General features: G+C 42.7%; 1 protein-coding gene and 1 long non-coding RNA gene across 2 annotated transcripts in view; one reads left to right on the top strand and one right to left on the bottom strand.

The window, feature by feature from the left end:
- The window catches only part of ADAM12 (ADAM metallopeptidase domain 12), a 407169-nt gene that overhangs the window by 118636 nt on the left and 265048 nt on the right, over nucleotides 1-23485 (bottom strand). Inside the window, exons 10-11 of the mRNA XM_075843108.1 lie at nucleotides 19720-19804; nucleotides 13634-13779 (exon numbers count right to left, since the gene is read on the bottom strand). Coding sequence (XP_075699223.1) covers nucleotides 13634-13779; nucleotides 19720-19804 — 231 coding nt within the window. The remainder of the gene's footprint in view (nucleotides 1-13633; nucleotides 13780-19719; nucleotides 19805-23485) is intronic.
- LOC142664143 (uncharacterized) lies at nucleotides 19937-22232 on the top strand. The gene is made up of 2 exons (XR_012851208.1): nucleotides 19937-20342; nucleotides 22185-22232. It is a non-coding gene; the product is annotated as an uncharacterized LOC142664143 (long non-coding RNA).

The following is a 23485-nucleotide window of genomic DNA, read 5'->3' on the forward strand; positions in this document are numbered from 1 at the left end:
TATTTTTGTTGCTATCATGGTACACATCAGGACTCATCTATAAGATAAGTAACTCAACCCATAAGAAATAGAACCTAGTGGTGAGTAACTAACAACAAAGTGACCTCCAAATGGGGTAGTCTTCTGCTGGACCTTAGGGACTGATTATCGTGTCAGAGCCTGGACCCACCAGAGGATCACCTGGCCCAACCCTGTGCAGATACCTGTAAACCTTGTTCACACTTGGGATTTCTTTTTGTTGGTTGGATCATTTTGACGTCAATTCATATTCGTCCCATTGGAATTCATGTTTATCATTGGAGCACAATACAAAGGCCCCATGCACACGAACGTGCTTTTGCGGCCACAATTGCGGCCCCATTCATTTCTATGGGGCCATGCACACGACCGTAGTTTTTTCGGTCTGTGCATGGCCCGGGAGCCCGCACCGCAGAAAGAACAGACATGTCTTATTACGGCCGTCTTCTGCGGTCCGGGCTCATTGAAAATAATGGCTGCGGCCATGTGAATTGTCCGCGATTTGCGGGTGGCTTGCAGCTGACAGTCCGCTGCCGGCCGACCCGAAAATCACGGGCGTGCACATGGTTACGGTCGTGTGCATGAGTCCAAATACTGTCGCACTATTAAGTTGTTTATTCAAAAAAATTATAATTTTGTCAAAACATTTAGTTAGATGACAGATTTGAAAATTCATGCTGAAAATGTATCAGCTTTTTAAATCTCCTTGGTTTTAATGTATATATATTTTTTTTGAGGTACTGAAAAAACAATTGAACAATTGAATTTAACCTAACAAGTGGTAAGTAAGTGGGCTTCCGACTTAAATCTTGGAAAAACTCTTCCCACTGTGAAATCTCTCATGGGTGTAACCACCAGGGTAGCATTCATAGAGGCTCAGTTCTTTGGGGCCCAGTAGCTGATAGAGCTCACTTCTACTCACACATGGCTAATTGTAAGCCAACTAAGCTTTCTATATATAGACCAAGTGTGTGATTACCAGCAAGAGGGGACCACCTATACTGTCAAAGGAGCTTCAGAGGTGAGGGGAAGTTCGTGATCCCTTTGTCACTGCCTCTGGATGAGTGGAGCAATCTGTCCGATGGAGCGGGGAAAGAAATTGACTGTGTAGGAAGGAGGCGACGATAGATAATGGAATATACTGAAAGGCCAATTGTAGGTTTCGTGAAGGTTCGGACAGCACCAGGTAGTTGTGGGTGCACGAGTAGGGACCCAATCCAATGCTATTATAAACCAAGTACTCGGCACACCAATCTGGAGTGAAACTATTTTTCTTATTTTTATTTTGCCAGTACATATGTGCAACGTTTCGGGCAATTATGACCTTCATCAAGCACTTGATACAAATAGCGGCAGTAATTGGGTTTCGTGGCGTATATGTAAAAGCGGCTGGCCGCATGGAGAACGCTGGGTTTAGAATACCAAGATACACACATATGAAAGAGTGATGACCATGATAAGCATAAGTTTTTCATTTCCCAGACTCACTTGCGGCTGATGGTGGTCTTGATGGAGTGGGGCCCTATGTCAAGTTTTGCTACGGGTCTTCATGGTTTGTTGTTATGCCCTTAATCCATTCAATAACACCAGCCCACATTCAGAGACTTTTTGCAACTCCGGACTTGCCAGACTTTTGCTTCCCTGCACCTACAGGTAAAAGGTCTAGAGACCCAAATCCATGGAGTATGCATATATCCATAGCAGAAGCAGCATCTGAGTCATGGAGAGACCGTGTCCCCATAACAAAAGACTCTTTGGCGAAATTCTAATATATATATATATATATAGATATATATATATATATATATATATATATAAATATATATATATATATATATATATATATATATAAATATATATATATATTAAAAAACTTCACTTATGCCGTTTTCTTCTATCTGAGCCTGGTCAGTTTTCCAGCAGATTCCAGTATTTCATGTATGATAGTGACAGAGTGCTGCAGTTATGTGTCATATCAGTGACTTCCAGGGGAATCATATACTAGAAACAGATGTGAGAGTCTCGATTTCCACTGTAAATGAAGGTGGTCTCTTTGCAAGCAGCAGGAGTCTCAACCCGTTGTGTTAACACGCATTCTACAAAACGGTAAAAACTGGAAACAGCAAAGCAGAATTCAGTGCGGATCCAGTTAAAAAATACATTGTAGAAATATAAAGCTATTGTAACAAGGAACCATGACTTTTTTTTAACAATTCTTTTTATCATGTGGGGTATTTGGTCTTTAAAAAGAGGTTGTCTGGTCTGGAAAACCCATTTTAAAATAGCTTTTTAGAGAATTTTGAGTTAATAGAGGCAGGTTTCCCCATTTAACATGCTAATATGGAGTACCTGGCATGTCCATATATCACAAGTACAGCTAAAAACATGGTGAGGCTGAAAAATACATAGGCTCATCTATTTTAATCTATTTTCCTGCAATATTGATCCAGAGGAATGCAAAAACCCCCATAAAGGCAAAATTCAATTTTCTTTGAGAAAAAATTTCCATCCCGACTAAATCTGGCAATCAGAATAAATCCCTGGTTCAATGACCAATCTTCAGTAATCTAATGCCCAGGGGCGTAACTAGGAAACACTGGGCCCCAAAGAAAACTTTTGACTGGGCCCCCTCCCCTGGATGCCACACACAGCCACCACTTATAGATAGTGCCCCCTGTAGACTGTGCCATACAGCCCCCTGTAGATTCTGCCATACAGCCCCCTGTAGACAGTGTCACTCCCCTTGTAGATAGTGCCACCCGTCCCCACATAGAAAGTGCCCCCCTCCCCCTGTAGACAGTGCCATACAGCCCCCTTGTAGATCGTGCTCCCCTGCAGATAGTGCCCCCACCTCCCCATGTAGATAGTGCCATACAGAACCCCCTGTAGATAGTGCCCCCCACCACCGCCTTGTAGATAGTGCCATACAGCTAGCCCTGTAGATAGTGCCATATAGCCTTCTATATCGTGCCCCCCACCTGCTCTCTGTAGATAGTGCCATACAGCCACCCCTGTAGATAGTGTTCCCAACTCCCTCTTGTATATAGTGCCATAGAGCAATTTTACTCACCTTGTCCATGTTCCCACAACGAAGGGAGCTGCTCCAAAGAATCCTCAATGCCAACGGGATCCTTGCGTCGGCTGGCGTGATCCAGTAATGTCATCACCCCAGCCTGAGCAGAAATCCTGTCCTGATAAATCCTGTCCCTGATAGGCTGCTGGCCGAACGTGGCCTGTAGCCTAGTGAATGGCAGAGCAGGGAGATGCCTCCCTGCTCTGCCATTGTGTTCAACTGTACCTGCGTCCTAAGGACGCAGATACTATTGAATGTGGCGAGCATCACGGGCCCCCTTATGACACTGTACAGCGCCGATCACATTATGTAGGAGATAGGGCACTTATAATGTGGTGACAGTGCCTCTTTAAGGGCGAATTACAATGTACAAATATATAACTGGACAGTACAGAGATCTTTTGAATGATCTTTTTACACCTAGGCCTGTAACAAGGACAAGGGGGCATCCTCTACGTCTAGAGGAGAAAAGGTTTCACCATCACAGACGAGGATTCTTTATTGTAAGAGCAGTGAGACTATGGAACTCTCCGCCACAGGATGTTGTGGTGGTTGATTCTTTGAACAAGTTCAAGAAGGGCCTTGATGTCTTTCTTGAAAAATATAATATTACTAGTTATAGGTACTAGATTCTGAAGATGGGATGTTGATCCAGGGATTTATTCTGATTTCCATACTTGGAACCAGGGAGGATTTTTTTGTTCTAATGACGCAATTGGCATCAACCTCATGGGGGCTTTGCCTTCCTCTGGATTAACACGGTAGGATTATAGGTTGGACTTGATGGACCTGTATTTTTTTTCAATTATCTTGACTTAATGCATTAAATACACAGTGGCAAGAAACGAACTTGACTTTTTCAATGACTATTCAATGGCTTTTGTTGTGTGATATCATGCTGCAGCAAGTTATAAAAGGCAACATAAACTTAGCTACATCTATACAATACAAGAGGGGTTGTCCATTCATGAAATGACCATGAGGGCAGAGAGGGCGCTCTCGCTATGTTGAATGGACAATCACGAGAATGATTTCCACAGTTCTAGGTTTTATGCACAATAATAACATATATTGGAGAAATATGGCTTCTTTGTGGTCATTGGTAGAAGGTAACAGAAGTAATTTTTATATTTTGTCAAATTATTTATAGCATCCTTGTACAAATACAGCAACGGGGAAAATCCAAAAATAAGATGACTTTAAATGTCAAGTCTCAATTCTGCACTCCAACGTCTGTCACCGGGGAAGTGGATACTCGGTGAAAGACGCAATCTGTTGGCTAATCGAACGCTAAGAAACCGCCCTGTTTTTCAACCTTAACCCCCGGAAGAAGGTATGGATTTTCCGGGTCGCATTCCATGGTCGCAGTCTGCAGAGTAGTCGCCGATTGGCGGCAGATATGCTGAGAAAGTAGCTGGAGCGTATTCAGGAACCGAGCCAAGAGTGTCACCTGGATAGCGGTCTGGATGTGGAATCTAGAAACAAGGTCAAGGTCAGGGCCAAAATCAGAAGCAAAGCCAACACCGGAATGTTTTTGGCTTTCACACCTTGAAGGGCTGTGGCCACAAGGATAGGCATCGCAGAAGGAAGAAGAGAGGTGAATTGGTTGCCAAACAACCTGATGTGTCCAACGGCTGGAGCTGCAGCCAATAGCGGGGACCCACTGCTTGAAGGGGAATAGGTGAGTAACAAGCACCATGTCTTAACTTTAAATGTCTCCTAGTCTCAGTGGGTCTTCCTTCGAGACTTGGTTAGCTCCCTTAACTTATGGGCGGGTGAGGGTTAGTTGCAACTCTCAAATGGGCATTTTCCATGTATTTAGTCCCTCGGATTGTTTCCGACTTGTGGTGAAAAGCGGGCTAGATCAAATATTTTAATGAGGCCTTATGCCCAATAAGTTTTTATATATATGTGTGTCTAACTTATGCTGGGCATACACATGATAATTGTTGGCAGGTCCCACCAATGTTGTCATGATCCACTGACCATTTAATGTGTATGGAAGCCCCCTGAGCATTTGCCCATTTTGCCTACATTGTAATCCGTCCTTGGTGAAAATCAGGGGCGTAACTAGGAAAGACTGGGCCCCATAGCAAACTTTTGACTGGGGCCCCCCCTCCCCTGGGTGTCACACAACCCCCCCCTTGTAGATAGTGCCTTTTTTACAGCCCCCCCTGTAGATAACGCCATACAGCCCCCCCTCTGTAGAGTACGCCATACAGCCCCCTGTAGAGTACGCCATACAGCCCCCCTGTAGATAACGCCATACAGCCCCCCTGTAGATAACGCCATACAGCCCCCCTGCAGAGAACGCCATACAGCCCCCCCTGTAGAGAACGCCATACAGCCCCCCCCTGTAGAGAACGCCATACAGCCCCCCCTGTAGGGAACTCCACACAGCCCCCCCTGTAGAGAACGCCATACAGCTCCCCCCTGTAGGGAATGCCATACAGCCACCCCCCCCCTGTAGGGAACGCCATACAGCGTCCCCCCTCCCAAAAAAATGCGACCTACAGTGTGTCCTACAAAATACATGTATCCCCTCTCCACAGGATCTCCACAGGACAGGGGATACATGCGTGATCGCTGGCATTGATAGGGAGAACGGGGGACTGAAAGTCCCCTGAACTTCTCCATGACTAACCTCTGACTTCCGGCGTCTGCGCAGCTCCATAAAAATGAAAGGAGCACTGGTCACGCATGCACACAAGCACGACCGGCGCTCCATTCATTTCTACGGAGCTGCCGTTTGTGATGGAGAACTTCAGGGGACTTTCAGTCCCCCGTTCTCCCTATCGCTGCCAGCGATCACACATGTATCCCCTATCCTGTGTATGTCCTGTGGATATCCTGTGGAGAGGGGATACATGTCCTGTGGAGAGGGGATACATGTCCAGTGGATAGGGGGGGATACATGTCCTGTGGAGAGGGGATACATGTCCTGTGGAGAGGGGGGGATACATGTCTTTTGCTCTATTTTGCGCCTTCAGGACCAGACACCATTTAGCCATTTTTAGCACGTGTTAGTTAAATGGCTATAACTTTTTTATTTGTTGGGCTAACGACGTGATTTTTGCGACGTTTTTTCCGTAGACAATGCAGGTTTCATTTTTTATCGTTTTTATACACACCTTTTTTGCTATTTTAGAATTTTTATTCATAAAGTTTGAAAATAATAGTAAAAAAATAAGCTTTTTTACATTTCAGCTATTTTTTTTTTTGGTAATAACATAGTTTTACCCTAAAATAGACCTTTTATTTGTGATCGTCATTGTCTACCGTAAATTTTTATATATTACATGTCTATATTAGGGTAATTGGGTCAGCGCTAGCGTTACAACAATGATTGGCGGGGGGGGGGGGGGGGGGGCGTTTTTTTTTGGGGGTGGGTATTTTATGTGTATTTATTATTTACATTTTTTTTGCACTTTATTATTTTTTTATTACTATGGTCTGTCCCCCAAAGTTCAAAGAAGACCTTTGGGGAACTTTATATATTTTTTTTCTTTCCAGTTACAGGGGAAATCAGCCCTCTCATAGTGACGATTGTCACTAAAATAGGGCTGTGCTGGGTCTAGTAAGACCCAGCAGCAGCCTGCCACTAACGGCACCCGGCGATCATGTGACCAGTCATAAGCTGCTTCTATCCTCTCCTCAGGGTCCCCGGCAGTCACTGACAGCCGGAGACCCGACATTCAGCTGCCCGATCACGCGGGCAGCAAGTTAAAACCCGAGCCGTAGAAAGTCTATGGCTTTTAAGGACCCGTCCCTGACCGCTGGCCGTAAAAATACAGCCAGCGGTCGGGAACCAGTTAATGGCAGAGCGGGGAGATACCTCCCTGCTCTGCCGTAGTGTTCAGTGGCGTCCCGCTGTAGCAGCCATAGCGGCTGCTAGCGAAGCCTTCGGCCATGGTGGGGGCCCGTGCCGGCGGGTGACACGGGCCCCCTCATGCCGCGGACCCCGTAGCAGCCGCTACTGCTGCTATGGCGGTAGTTACGCCACTGGTGAAAATAACTTTTTCAATATTAGCGTAAAACTATGATAATAAATGGAGAAGAGGCGCTAAGTAATGACAAAATCCACAAGTCTTGCCACTGCACAAAGTGAATAAAAAAGAATCCATCAGAACACAGATTTTGTTTATCTGGGACCAATCTGTGTCTGTGCTTCCGGTAAGATGATAGCGCACACTATAAGATGGATCATGCAGAATTTATAAGGTTTCTTTCTCTATGTTCAAATGGAAAGTAAATCACGGAGTTTCATCTGCATTATGGTTTGGTGTCATTATGCCCTGCTTCCTATGTCATAACCCACTCGGGATGCCAGATATGATTTATAGGGAAATGTATTATCGGGTTTCCATCAAACAGCAAATAGATGGGTATGCTTCAGAATTACAGCTTGCCTGACAGGTGTGGTAATGCTGTGCTTTTAACCATAATAATATTGATTTTCACTGGAATATAGTCGCCCCTCTCCCTCATTTCATTGTAAGAGAAGCCGAAAGAAAATGTAATATTACATGATTCTGGAGATCTTCTTAGAGAATTCTACTCTAGTTCCTGCTGAGCTTTATTCATTCATCTTTACTATCCACAGGCAGAACTGAAGATATATCTGATTTACGTTTCATATGTGATTGGAGTACAACTACCATCATACTCTGAGCTGAAAATCCTTGCAATACAGGGGAAATGTAATAAAAGAAATATCCAACTAGTTAAAAAAAAAAAAAAGAAATACTACAATGTACAATAGTATAAAGAAAAAAAATGATATACACCATTGCGGAAATTACTGTAGATGCTATGGGCCATGAGATGAGTCTACTTGAGGTTGGACCCATTCTTGGACCCTTTCTACAACACTTCTTCTACAAAGCATGGCAAATGGAGGCTGCATTGATCCACCTGTCCCAAGAGAGATGGATGGATGAAATAGGGGTGAAATGTCATGGACCAGCATCAGGAGAGGGACTATTTTTTGGAAAATATCCATTCAAGAAAAAGATTGCTACCGCTCTTGAAAACAATAAAACGCTATAGTTGCATTAATTACTACATTTCTATCTGTGTATACCAGCAGGTGGACATTTGCCAGGAGATTGCTGGCACCGGTGAAGTATCTCGCTTGCTTTTCCAACTGCTCCTTAGGGTTGTTTTTCTTAGGATGGACCCTTGAAGATAAACTCACAGCTTTCCATTTTTAAATTATTATTATTATTAGTTTTAAAATTAGGTTTTGTTTTTTTTACATTCTACTATAACTATTTAGACTATTCTGTTAGGTTCATTACATAAAAACAAATTTAAAATCCATTTTCCAAAATTCCAGGGCGCAAAGCAACGAAACAGGAAAAACACCAAGGAGGTGAATACTTTCGCAAACCATATACAAAAAAATTGTAGAGGAGCTAGACAACCAAGTTTTTTTTCTATTTAACTGCTTAAAGAGGACCTGTCACTAGGTCATATAAGTTGAACTGGTAACTGACCTGAATAACGCTGTCTCCCTGATTCCAGCTCTGTTTTTGTTTTTTTCCTAGACCCCCGTTCCAGAGATGTGGCCCGCTGTTGTGTTGGCTCGCTCCCTCAAATAATTTGCTGTAGTTAGCCAACAGGGCATGAACTAACTTCAAGTTGCCTCATTCTGATTGGTCAGCATCAGAGGTAGGGAAGCTAGCTAGCTCCACCCCGTTAGCTAACTACAGCAAATTAGCATATAGGGAGCCAAAATAACAGTGTGCCATATCTCTGGAACGGGGGAGTCCAGGAAAAAAAGAAAAACAGCTGGAATCAGGGAGAAGCGCTATTCAGGCAGCTTACCACTTCAACTTATATGACCTAGTGACAGGTTTTAAGTATCAATTTTGTATTTATTAAATTTTTTGTGATTTCCCCTTTAAACATTCAAAATGAAGTAGTAACATAACAGAGGCATGTGCCGCAAGCAAACCTCATACTTCAGCGATGCCAGAATTCCCCAGTGGATGCATAGACTGCATGTTGCCCGAGTCCATTAAGCCACCTATATATGTTGTGTGGGTAGGGGTCAAGCACATTCTGTCAACGATATTAAATTCAGACCGTATCATAGCAACCAATTTACTACTGATCCGGTTATTCCTTGTAAAAGTTATTACGCCTCTTTGACGGGAAGAAATATTTTGTGCCGTACTTCAGAGCAGCCGATTTCTTTAAATAAAACAGTAACACCCCCCCCCCTCTCGGTCTTAATCACAATCCTCTACATGATTACATATCTGCTCTCCTCTCCTGCTGATGCTCATGGCAGTGGCAGTAATGAAAACAAGTGTGTTTCAGCATCACTAAACCTCGGTGTCAGGAATCTTATGGCAAAATTATTGCAAAAACACAACGTGCGCAGAGGCTGAAGTGAGATCTTTAGCATTCTCAAGTAGATTTGTAAAATGTGACATTAACCTGCCAATATATGCAAAAGGAAAAACCGTAACAAAGTTGAGTTTTAGAACGGAATGTAGCGCATCATTAAAAAATATGTATATTTTCGACATAAAATGTGGAGAACTTTTGTAACTGCGTTGCATTACTTATTTTCTACTGAACCGGAGTTAAGCTTATATTAGACTTTTAAAACCGGCAGATAAGGGAGGGAATATAGTGTTACTGTCCAAAGAATATTATATTCAGGAGGCTCATCGTCAGTTAGATGATAATTCGGTCTATGAAATCCTCAAACAGGAACCAACTCCATTATACCTAAGGTTATTGAGATCATTATTGAGAAAGGGGGTTGAGGGTGGTTTCTTTTCTGAAAAATTCGGAGAGAAATTAATTATACCATTTCCCAATAGACCATACTGGTATTTCATCCCAAAGGTACATAAATCAATGGAATTCCCCCCGGGCCGCCCCATTATAGCGGGAATTGGATCAGTTACTGAGCCACTTTCACGCTATTTGGATTGGGTTATGCGCCCATTATTAAAGAATATTCCTTCCTATTTACAGGATACACAAGATTTCTTGTCAATAATTATGGATTTTGGTTGGCAAAAAGGATTCAAATTGGCTAGTATTGACGTCGAAAGCCTATACACCCGTATCCCTCAGGATGCCGGTGTACAGGCCGTTAGACGTCAATTGCAGTATACTAAAAGTGATCATGCGTTTATTGACTTCATATGTGAGGCATTAAAGTATGTGTTGAGTCACAATTCTTTTCAATTTGATGACATCTGGTATCGACAAAAGTCGGGAACGGCGATGGGTACTCCCGTAGCTCCGACTTTTGCGAATTTATTTTTAGCGGACTTTGAAGAACAAATGATATACAATCTCTCTAATCCCTACGCCAAATACCTTCAGTTATACCTACGTTATATAGACGACATTTTTGTAGTGTGGTCTGGTACCCAGCAAGAGTTTCTGGATTTTGTAAAATACCTAAATGCAAATTCGTCAAATATGAGTTTTACACATAAATTTGGTAATCAAGAAATTGAGTTTTTGGATGTGTATGTAACAATAGAGGAGGGAGCAATTCATACTAAAGGTTATCGAAAACCAACAGCCACAAATACATTGTTGCGGTATGATAGTTATCACCCTAGACATATAACTAAATCTTTACCTTATGCTCAATTTTTACGTCTACGACGAATCAATAGTAGTGACTTGACATTTTATAAACAGGCAGATGAGATGAGTCAAAAGTTAGAAGCAAGAGGTTATCCGGCACAATTGATAAAAGATGCTTTAAATAGAGCTAGTGAAATTAAACAAACATCGTTATTCCATCATAAAAAACATAGTCGAAAAACTCCTATTAAAAAAGATCAGAGATTTGTTTTATCCTTCGGTTATAGCCCAATGAGTGATGTTATCCGAACTAGTATTCGTAACAATTGGCACCTAATTGAGAATGATCCATTACTTATGGAAGTCGCAATTAGGAAACCAATTGTATCCTTTCGCAGATGTAAAAATTTAAAAGATATTTTAGTCAGGGGACGTTTTTCCCAAAAAGAGAAGTGCAAAGAGAATTGGTTGACAGCTAATAGTCCAAAGGGTAACCACAGATGTGGTCAATGCAATTATTGCAATTCCATAATACGTACAAGGAACCTGAATTTAGGGGGCATTACGTTTGAAATCAATGGATTAATAACCTGTAGGACTCAATATGTTGTTTACGCAGTAATTTGCGATTGTGGTAGATTTTATATAGGAAAAACTATACGACCTATGTATGTAAGATTTCGTGAACATATAAGATCACTAAGTACATGTGAGGGATGCCCTAGGTTGATACAACATATGCAGGAGAAACATGAAAATAACGCTCGATGTATGCGATTTGTGGGTATTGTTCACATTCAGCCATTGGTATTAGGAGGAGACAGACACAAATCTTTGCTGCAGAGAGAGGCAGAGATTATTTCCTTGACAGGTGCACTAGGACCGCTCGGTCTTAATGATCGGAATGATCTGAGTTCGTTTTTAACATGAACCTTATTTGTTTTTATAGAATTTTGTATTGTAATTTTGATATTCTAAGATTAGAATGTACTAGCTGTATGAACCATCAAAGTATACTGTGCATTTCCCTGTCTTTTTTAATTTTTTGTTATGTAACAATGTACTAATTTGTGTATAAAAAGGCAGGTGAAGGAAGTGACGCTAGGGCCTTGAGAAAGCGTGTACCAGCACGTGAAACGGCCGTAGGCATTTCCACATCCTGACCTAGATCCTCTTTTGTAATAAAGAACGAATTTTTTGCCAGTTTCGGTGAGTGCCTCGATCATTCCTCTACATATATATCTAGCTTTTTGTGCTATTCTTTCGAAGAGCAACTCCGTGGCAATTTACCTGCAATCATCCAACAGTAAGCAAGCCATATCTCAACTCCTATTCCGACTGTGCGGTTTTGGTAGTGCCAGCCTCTTTCCTTCTTCCCATTGCTTATATTAGACTGTGTTCACACATCATGGACTTGATGAGGTTTTAAGCACCTAAATCCTCATGTAACCTGCAAAAAATTGTTTTATACCCCATTTACATGCAGCTGAAAGAATCCGCACTGATTTTTGTCCATGCAGATAAAAGAAAATATCCGCAAAAAGTATGAGCATGGTCATTCTTCCCGGGGGATTACGCGCGGTAAAACTGTATGAGCCTATTTAAAAATGGGCTAATCCACAAGCGGATTCGTGACACATTATCTTCACATCCGTGGCAGAAATCCAAGTGTCAGCTTCGTATTTCTCCCGTGGATCCATTCTTAAATACAAGTCAGATTTGCCATAGGCAAATCTGTAACATGTGAACACAGTCCAGAGCTGCATTCTCAATTCTGCTGGAGACAGTCAACAATCTTGATACCCCATTCCTCCGATAATATAGTGAGACAGTTAATTTTTCCTGCTTCTGATTACTGTGTAATGCCTGGTGTGTATATACGATATGTCACAGAATGCAAATTCCCAGAGCAAGCTCTATACAGGCATAGAGCATGCAAGTAATACTGCACGATTTCAGCTCTGAGGCCATAAAAATTGTGAGTGCATCTCTGGAGTATAATACAGACTGTAATTCAAGATGAGAACAAAATAAGTATATACAAAGTGACAACTTTATGCAGGTGGGTTCTATATGTAAACTGTAAATTGGGGTTCAGAAGTGAATACATATTCTTTAGGTGCTCATTTTAATTATATGACCTTGAGGAGCAGATCACAGAAACGTTGTTTCAAGACAAGCTATAAAGATACAGCACCTAAAATAAGGTCTTCAAACATGGATGAGGATACATTTGCCAATAAAGTTCCCATACGATAACCGGCAGGAAATCTGCTGTGTGCACTACAATATCTCACCCTCGCCCAAATAAATATTTTAACTTCTGATAATTTCTTGAAACATTTAGGTAAAAATATGTAAAGAAATATCAAAGCTGAGATGTCATTTGGCACGATGTACTATGATCTCCAACTGAGGTTATTAACAATTTTGAGCTCTGCTACATCTGTAAACACGATTAGTAATGCTTCACCTGTGGTCCGAATAATAACAAGTACACTGTAGCAAAACAGCATGCAGGGTAACACGGCTGTGTCTGCACTGCCAGAAGCTGGGTGGTAACGAAGAGAAGTGGATGATACTTCTCATCAGAACGCCCAGCTAGTAAAAGTAGTAAACACGCCCCGATGTACGCACATAATACACGCCCAGTTGTACTTTTACTTTTAAACACGCCCAGTTGTACTTTTGCAAGCCTCATTTGCATAAATACAAAAATGGCCATAACTTGGCCAAAAATGCTCGTTTTTTAAAAATAAAAACGTTACTGTAATCTACATTGCAGCGCCTATCTGCTGCAATAGCAGATAGGGGTTGCAAAATCTGGTGACAGAGCCTCTTTAAGTCTTCCAGGTCTCCAATGCTGAAAATCATTCACCTGGATCTCAAACCACTGCAGTTAAATACATTATAGAACTGAGAGACAATTCGAGGAAATAACATATGAATGCACATTGTATCGGATTAAGGACTCACGCAGTGGATGGGGTCATGATGCAGCCTCCCTTGTCATATCCTTTGCAGTTGCATCCTCTTTCCAGTGTGTCGTGGTTCATCCCAAAATTGTGGCCTAGCTCATGAGCGAGGGTTACGGCTGCTCCAAGTGGGTTGTCTGAATAATCCTATAAAAGGAAAAGAATATTGATCAGACTGGAAAGGTTATTAAACATCAGCTCAAGGTCAAGTCTAGCCATTCTCGAAGGTTGCCAGCTCTCCCAAATCCAAATTTAGTTCATAAAAATAGTGGACTTTTTGGAAAGTATGTGGAATAAACTGGAAGCAGGTTTTTTTTTTTCTTTTTTTATGTATACTGGGGGTCTACTGCCAGTGACTTATATAGAAGAAAGGGGGCATCATAGCAAGAATTAATGTAGGCTTCCATTATGGTGTCCAGTTTTTCCACCAAGGACAAAAGGGCCCGAGTTTCCCCCTTTCCAATAGCAAAGAGGATGAACCAGAGCTGGGACCCCTCTCTCCAAGGGCCCCAATGCAGTTGCATAGTTTGCCTTTATGGTATGTATGCCCTGGGCTAATGCAGATCCACATACAAGATATCATCAGTGTTGAATATGTATTATGTATAAGCCATCTTCCAGGGAGCCATAACGGATTTGCCATGTCACCATGGCAGGAGGAGAAACCATCTTGGAGTTTGATCACTTACAACCACTACTTGGATAACGGATAATTCTAAAAACTAATACATGCCAACAAATGTCGACCCCCAGGGCTGCGTGCATATATTAATCCAATCCAGAGGCCTGGGCAGCAGGAAGGGCCCTCACCTCCCCCACTCTCCTCAGCCATGTTGGCGACTAGATAAGCTTGGAACAATCAGACGTTCCTGTAATGACGACGAAACATTTGAATGCCTGCCCTGACAAATTTCGATGTCTTGTAGGAAGGAGCAGAAAACACATATGGCCTCATACACATGTGCGCGTACATTTTGTCTCATAATACAGCATCGTATTATGGCCGTTTAGTTCTGAGTGAGTCCCCGTTCCACGGATCAAGCTTTCCACTAGAAGAACTGAATCCATGGCCTCCAATTTAACATTAATTATGCAGAATCCGTAGGGGAAACGACCAGTAAACATACAACCATGTGCATAGCCCTGATGACTAACAGTCTACATATAACAGACACAAAACAAACTAACTGCACACAAACTATAAATACGCCTGTGTGCACGAGTCCCTAAGATAACTCTTCTAAAATACGGATGAGATTCTGATGTCATACAGATGTAATATGCCCCTGTACGTTTGACACACTCCATTGTCTTCATGGCATCTGACAAAATGAATAAACGTAGTATATGCTGCATATTATTAATGTGTGTGTATTTTATCCGATATTGTGAAAATCTCCATAGATTAACATTAGTTCTGCCATACAGACTATAGAAGTATCGATATGATAAAAAAAATGTTTTGGTCAAACGTCCAACTTGCCAAGAGATATCATGGGCATGGGCGGCCCGCTCACTCTAGGGATTGGTGGGAGTTCCGGTGGCCGGACCCAAAACGATCACGGTCTTATCTATCCAGATGTCATGGTTCCCGACAAGTATCAGGACACTATGATGCTTCACTTGTTATTCTCTTGGCCACGTTCACACGGTTTCCTGATTATTCAGCCGAGCTGTCTGCAACAATTGTTATAATCAACACATCGCAATCTCTCTCTCACCCTTTTAAGTGAATGACTAGATTCTGATGACTTTTCCAGAGAAGAGCTGCTTCATTTAACACACACACAGACAGGGCTGATGACATATTTGCACCTTTCTGCCCCAATAATCTCAAGGTGATTACCAGTGCTGGATCCAATTGCTCCACAACCTTTCTTTTCTGCTTTGACTTTCGATGGCGCAGTCACTGAATGGGTTAAACAATGTGTGACGTTGTTATTAGCACCATGTAATTGTTTAGTGACTTTCTGCCAATTGCTAAAATTAGAACTCGGGATAAATTACAGGAAGTTTGATCTATGCTATGGCGCTGCTTATTAGTCAAAGGCATCAATCTATGTACTGCTTAGGTCTGGGGCCACCGGTATTGTTTTGTACTTTTTTAGGTAATCTGCATATAATTTAAAGCATACTTCCAGCGAAAAAAAAAGATCAAATCCCCCCCGCCCCAAAAAAAAAAAACGGTATTAAAAATGCTATTTTTCATCTAGAGAAACTTTTTGATCTAGTCTGTTTTTAGAAAACTTTTGATCCAGGGTGCAAGCTCTTCTGATCTCTGTGTAATAGGAAATATCTAAGTAGTGCCCTGCCAGGACCTTACTCCTCAACGACATTACAATGAAAATCCATTTCTTTGCACTCCTTGGTGTGGGGGCATTTCTGCCATATGGGCACTGCTTGGATTGGTCTCCCTGTACATGTCTCATTGCACCCAATGGGAAGTTGTACGGGCGTGGCAATTGGAGGGCACTCATACTGACTGACAGGGACAAAAGAAGATTCCAGATGTTATGACACAGCCTAAGGCACATGTAGCAGAAAATCCACAGAGGAAGACTGTTGCAGGCAAGTAGGGGAGATTTAAAAAAATCTCATCCACGTGCTGCTGAACGTTTTCCGCACGGAAATCAGAGCATGCTGAGGATTTTCAAATGGAAATTTCAAATCTGCAGGAATTTCCAGTTTTCAAAACCCCATCCATATGTTGGAGAATGCAGCATGCTCATTATTTTGCGGAGACGCAGCGAACAAGCCTTCCTGCACAGCGGCGTAATAGTACGTCATGGGGAGCGGGTAGTTGATGCACCACGCTGTACTATTACGGCGCAGTGATAGCGCAAGCTCAGGAGCATTGCCCACACCATCCAACACGAGTGTCAGCTGTTTTATACAGTTGACACCCTGCTTCAAAAGGTCAGGATTAGAGATAACTCTAATCCTGGCCATTTAACTCCTCAGATACCTAAATAATTTTACAGAGGGAGGGGGCCCATCAGCACACCTGCGATGCGATCGCTGGGTCAGATAGGTTGCAAAGGGAGCCAGAGGCCTAACAGTGGCCCCCAGGTCTGCCATGTATGAGAGCCCATTAGACCCTGCGTAAGGAAGTACCTAATAGGCTGCCAGTCTGTAACACCGAAAGGCACAATACACTGCAATACTTCGCAGGGTCAAGTGGGACTAAGAAAAAAAATGGAAATATGTCTTATTATTGAAAAAATGGAAAAGAATCAAACACTATGAACTATTGGTATTGCCACATCTGTAAAGACCCGCACTATACAACGCATCATTGATTCTGCACGTGAATACCGTAACAAATAATTTAAAAAAATTCAACATAGTTGTTTTTTCTTTCATTCCACCCCCAAAAACAGGTATAAAACATAATTCAGAAAGTTGAATGTACCCCAAATTGGTACCAATGAAAGTCATCCCTCAAAAGACAAGCCTTCATACAGCTCCTTTAATAGAACATTTTTAATGCTATTGGTCTTGGAATACAGGATACAAAAACTAATTATTAAAAAAAAAAACGTAGAAAAGAAATAAAATAAAAAACGTTGGTATGGCCGTAATCATAGCAACCTGCAGAATAATGTGAAGTTATTATTTATACCATATGCGAGAGTCATATAAAGTAAATCTCAATCTTTTTTTCCATTCACCCCCAAAACAATTCTAAAAGTTATTCAATACATTATAAGTACACCAATATGTTGACATTAAAAAATACAATTCATCTTTCAAAAAGTAAGCACTACATCAATAGAAGAATACAAAACAAAAAAGGTTGCTGCCCCCTGAAGGCCCAAACTAGGCCACCGCCTCAAAGGGTTAAAGCTTCTGCGCCCCACTTAAAAATCTGTGACAGAGTTCACCACTTATTATGTGTCTTATAATCTAAAGGGGCTTTCGGGCCCGGGAACCAGGGTCCAGGTGCAACTATTACCCCTGCCCCTCCATCAGTGGTGTAGCTATAGTGGTCGCCACGGTCACAACTGCGACTGGGCCCCCGTTGCCACACAGCACTGACAGCACTGGTCCCGCTTCCAACTTAATCTGCGTTTGCAGGATTCACTGTCGCAAGCGGCTCGGCACAGGCAGGCGCGATGTAGTGACGTCATCGCGACTGTCTGCGCTGAGTCACTCACAGCACAGACCGGAGGAGAAGGATCCTCCACCCGTTGTGGGAACGGGGATAAGTAATATAGTAATTATGTTATTATTTTTCTATTAGATACATGCATATGGGGGCATTATACTGGATATGGGAGGCTGATATGGTGGCTGCTGAGGGAACATTATACTGTATTGGGGGCATTTTACTGGGTATGGGACAGCTAAGGAAGGCATTATACTGTATTGGGGCATTATCCTGCATAGGGGCATTAGTGTATGGGGGCATTATACTGTATGGGGCAGCTATGAGGGCATTATACTGTATGGGGCAGCTATGGGGGCATTATCCTGTATGGGGGCATTATATTGTATATGGCAGATATGGAGGGCATTATACTGAATGGGGGCATTATTCTGTACGTGGCAGTTATGGAGGGCATTATACTGTATGGGGCATTATACAGTATGGGGCACCTATGGAGGCATTCTACTGTATGGAGCATTATACTGTATGGGGCAGCTATGGGGGGCATTCTACTTTATGGGGCATTATACTGTATGTGGCAGCTATGGAGGGCATTCTACTGTGTGAGGGGGCATTATACTGTGTGGGAGGCAGTTTTGGACGGTATTATAATGTGCGGTGGCATTATAGTGGGACAGCTATGGGGGGTATTACACTGTGGGGGTATTATACTGTATGTGGCAGCTATGGGTCGCAATAAACTGTGGGGGCAGCTATAGGGGTATTATACTGTGGGTGCAGCTATGGGAGCATTATACCGGGGTGGTCAGCTATGGGGAGCATTATACTGTGTGAGGGCAGCTATGGGGAGAATTATACTGTGGTGGTCAGCAATGGGGGGCATTATACTGTGTGGGGCAGCTATGGGGGTTATCATACTGTGTGGTGGCATTATTCTGTGGGGGCAGCTATGGGGGGCATTATACTGTGGGGGCATTCATGGGATCTGTCTGGCAAGGCAGCCTGGCATAGGCGTGCTCAGGGGTCTGGTGGTGTTGGTGAGGGGTAGGGGGGCCCAAGCTGAACTCTCGTACCTGGGCCCATGAGCCTTTGGGTATGTTCACACGTACACGTCCGATCCGCCTGAAATTACGGAGCTGTTTTCAGGAGAAAATAGCTCTGGCATTTCAGACGTAATGGCATGTGCAGGCGCTTATCGCTGCGTCCATTACGGACGTAATTAGAGCCGTTTTTCCATGGAGTCCATGGAAAACGACGGCTCCATTTACGTCTGAAGAAGTGACAGGCACTTCTTTGACGCGGGCGTCTTTTTTACGCCCCGCCTTTTGACAGCTGGGCGTAAAAAAAATGCCTGTGTGCACAGAACATCGTAAGACCCATTCTAATGAATGGGCAGATGTTTGCCAACGCTATCGAGGCGCATTTTCGGACGTAAATCGAGGCGTAAAACGCCCGAATTACGTCTATAAATAAGCCGTGTGAACATACCCTTTAGCTACACCCCTGCCCTCTATTGTTATGCCCCTACTTATATAGGTCCATAAGACAGAACTATAGGAACCTTTTTGCTGCCATACAGGGTCTGTGCACACCTCTGCCATGTACATTAACCCTAAGGGAAACAGAACATTGCTACATCCTTCTTACTAAATTTCCACATGCAGAACATATTTGTAATATATATTCGTGGTATTGTATATCGTCTACCACCTTGACAATGTTGGTTTAGCAAGCATTCTCCGTAAATTGTAACAAATAAGATTGATCCGGAGTGTATATATAAAAAATAACTTTTACTTAAATTTCTTTAAAACATAAGCATTTTTGGCTTATGTTTTAAAGAAATTTGAGTAAAAGTTATTTTTTATATATACACTCCGGATCAATCTTGTTTACATGCAGAACATAAATATATTTAGATGGAGTAGCCCTTTAAAATGAACAACATGAAATGTAGCTGAGCCCTTCATGCTTACCATAACTACTCCACCTGATTTGTCTGCCGTGCACATACTCATGATTGGTGCCATGCCAATGGTTGTACCCTGGAAATGCACCCCGCTGGAAAAGGAGAAAAAAAAAGAGATAACAGAAGATGCGACTTCATTCGGTGTAACTGTCATCACTCAGGTTTCCATTATCACATATGAAGCATTCTATTTAGTTCTGCTGGTTATGCTGCAGAGAAAACGTTTCATTATTCACACTGAACCTCCTGAAATGGAAAGACATCTCATTTCTACAAACTCCCATTAGCATGGCGCTGTCACCGTATTCATTTAAATATTTGTCAGAGACGTTATGAAGGCAGTGAAGCAGAGGCCTGGTCACAGCGCAGCGCCAGGAGCTGTCACACAACCCCCCAACTTAATATTAACGGCTTCTGTCTGGACGCCTCACGAAGGGATGCTGCAAATAAACAAAGTTCAGGAGCTGCTGGCCGCCATCAGGGGATCAGTCACAGTTCATTCATGAAGGCAGGCCTCTTATTATAACCCGTCCTGTCAGAGTCTTATATAAGACCAGAACCAGTGAGACTATGGCGGAGAATGCGGATTATTATATTGTCTTGGGAAAACTGTGCCATCACTTTGGAAATGTATGTCCTGTGTAACTCATTCTATCTGCTCGTGTCTTATCCTGGATTTACAGTATTTAATGTATCTCCAAAATCCTGTTTATGTCAATTTTCCCTAAAGTATCTGGTCTATGTCCCCTCTGCTTAAAATATCTGGTCTGGGCCGCACTCTCCCTTTATTCTTCTGTCTATGCCTTCCATGTGTAGGTGTCTTAACTCCTGTGTAGGTGTTGCCCTCCATCTGGCCTCTGCCTCCTGCCTGATAACTATTCCCCTTCCTTTCTAGGTTCTGTCTAGGCCCCAATCTCCCTCCTGGGTCCAGTCTATGCCTTCTGCTTCCTCCTGGGTCCCGTCTATGCCTGCCTCTCCCTTCTGGGTCCCGTCTTTGCTACACTTTACCTCCTGCTTTCTTTCTATGTCCCCACTTCCTCCTGGGTCCCATCTATACCCCACGCTCCCTCCTGGGTCCCGTTTATGCCCCACGCTCCCTCCTGGCTCCCATCTTTCCTCCCCTTTCCCTCCGGCTTCCATTCTTTGACCTCGTTCCTTTCTGTGTCCAGTTTATACTTCCTCCTATCTGTGTCCCCTTGCTCTCTTGCTTTCGTTCTATGTCCCCCCTACCTCCTGTGTCCTTTCCATGCTCCCTCTTCCTCCTGGGCCCCATCTATGCCCCCCACTCCTTTCTTGGACCAGTCTTTTCTCCCCCTCTCCCTCCTGCTTCCTTTCTTTGCCTCCCGTTCTCTCCTGTGTCCTGTTTATACTTCCTCCTATCTAGGTCTCCTTTCACGCCTTCTTTCATTCTATGTCCCCCTTAACCTCCTGTGTCCTTTCTATGCCGTCCCATCCCTCCTTTTGTGTATGCCTCCCTTTTCCTACCCTTTTCTTCAGACCGTGTCTCCGCTCATTTTTTCGCCCTTGATTTTCCAGTTTCCGGTCTATGACCCTATGTAATGCATATAACCGCCCATCCTTCTATATGTTCTATGTCCAGTCTGATTAGCTCCCTGTAGATTAGAATTCCTAAAAAGTGCCAACGTGCATGTACCAGAGAATGAAAACATATACAACAGGTGGTATTAAATAAAAGTGCTCTTTTTGTAATATCCATGCATTCTAAATTTGGAAATGGCATGTTGGGTTACATCTGTACATCCATAAAGCAGTCTCTATAGACGTGATACATAAACAGATCAATGTACACAAGGCATCCAGATCAATGCATGCTTGTGTAGTTCAAACCAACCACATCCATATGACTCCAAATGTTGAATGCATTTATTTTATGTCCGCCCAATTTTTCCCACATAGCAACATTCTGGTTTCTTTTTTTGATTATTTTGTATTCCTGTTGTTATTTTGCTTTGCATTAATTCTGCTGGAATTGGTAATACTGCACCCGAAGAATCCTGAATAACACTGACCCTACCTAGAAGATGAGCTGTCAATATGGCCTATGCCGTGTTGGATACAATGCATTCTTTAGCTTTAGAGTCCACAGAAATAGGATTACTCCATTAATAATGACAGGCAGGTCAGGTAGGCATTTCTAAGGATAGGGCATTAATCATATAAATGAATATTGTAAGTACACAATCAATTTAAAGTGAAAAAAAAAAAAAAGTCCAAACGCAGTTGTTACATTCGTAAATATCAAGTATGGATTGCAGGAGAAATATTGATCCACTAATTCTGCTAGTATCTAATTGTATTAACCATTATTTGTACAGTTATTGGTGTCTGTAGTCACAGTATAAGGCACTCTACTGTGTGCACTGTATTCATGTCAAGTCAGATGTAAAGAATTAAGTTCTAAAGAGGATTTGGAAGTTGTAACTAATAATTACCCCAATATTTCATTTTTAGGGTTCCAATATGGCGGAGGACATCACAATAAAACTTCTTCTTGACTGAGCTGATCTTGCAACTGAATACTTTGACAACACCATCTAAAACTACTGAGTTTAGGGGTTAACAGCTTGTATTGGTTAATGATTAATATTCCAAGAGCAACTTAAAGGTTAATGATAATATCCCTGGTGGTCTAAGGTGGATTATGGGTTAATAATTTTTTTTTTGGAGGTCTACGACGGGGTATATCTAGGTTTCCCTGGGGGTCTAGGGTAATGAAAGGGCTAATACCAGCATCCCTGGTGGTCTAGAGAAGGGTTCATACATGGTATTCGATTGGTTACCCAAGGTGAATACAATTGGGGCAAGGGGCCAAGATGGCTGTGCTTTAAGAGCTGCAAAGTTGTTTTTGAGATTTGACTGAGCGCTTCATGAGCAGTTTGCCGATCACCGAAGAATTGGTCTGAGACTGTCTGTCGCCACCATGCCCCCTTGACTTCCAGGTCCCTGTTGGGAGTTTGCTCTGCTCCCCCCTGTTTAGCAGCCATGCTCACATTTAGTGGGTGTTTTGTCTGTATTAAACATAGGGACAAGTCCTGGGGACAGTCCTATGGGGGCATGAGATGTCTGGTGTCATTATGCTTACCTGCAAAGCTGTAACTAAATGAGTAGCAGACATAGTAGTAGTTAATATGGAGCACAACTATTGAGGTGGTCTAACGCCATTGTTAGAGATAAGGGGTAGTTGGTAAGAGTAAAGGCCCTTTTACACCAGCCGATAATCGGCCGGTGCAGCGAGCGCCGAACAACAAGACATCGTTGATTGGCACTCGTTTGCTCCTGTCACATGGAGCTATGGATGGGGATGAGCGGTCGTTACTCAAATCACTTGTCCTCATACATTATCATCATGTCGGCAGCGCGTCTCCCTGTTTACACAGACAGATGTGCTGCCTACAACGATATTTGACTTTTTTAAAACGATACGACCAGCAGATGATCGAGCGTTTGCTCGTTCATCTGCTGATGGTTCCCCTGTTTACACAGGGCAATTATAAGCAACGAGCGTTATGAACGATCGTCTGCCCCATAATCGTCCTGTGTAAATCCCCCTTAAAGGGAAGAGGCAATGGATGATGGAATGCAAAGTTCTAAAGAAGGAAAGGGAACAGACCTAATGAAGATGATCATCTAATCTCTCTTGCTCTCAGTAGTGGTCATGGTTATACTATGCAATGGGGCTTCTATTTTCACTGCTTTTGTACAACCTAAAGAATGCGTTTGTCATAGAGATTATTGATCTCTAGACCCCTGTA

The sequence above is a fragment of the Rhinoderma darwinii genome, chromosome 11 (assembly GCF_050947455.1).
Source record: "Rhinoderma darwinii isolate aRhiDar2 chromosome 11, aRhiDar2.hap1, whole genome shotgun sequence".
NCBI classification, from domain to species: Eukaryota; Metazoa; Chordata; class Amphibia; order Anura; family Rhinodermatidae; genus Rhinoderma; species Rhinoderma darwinii.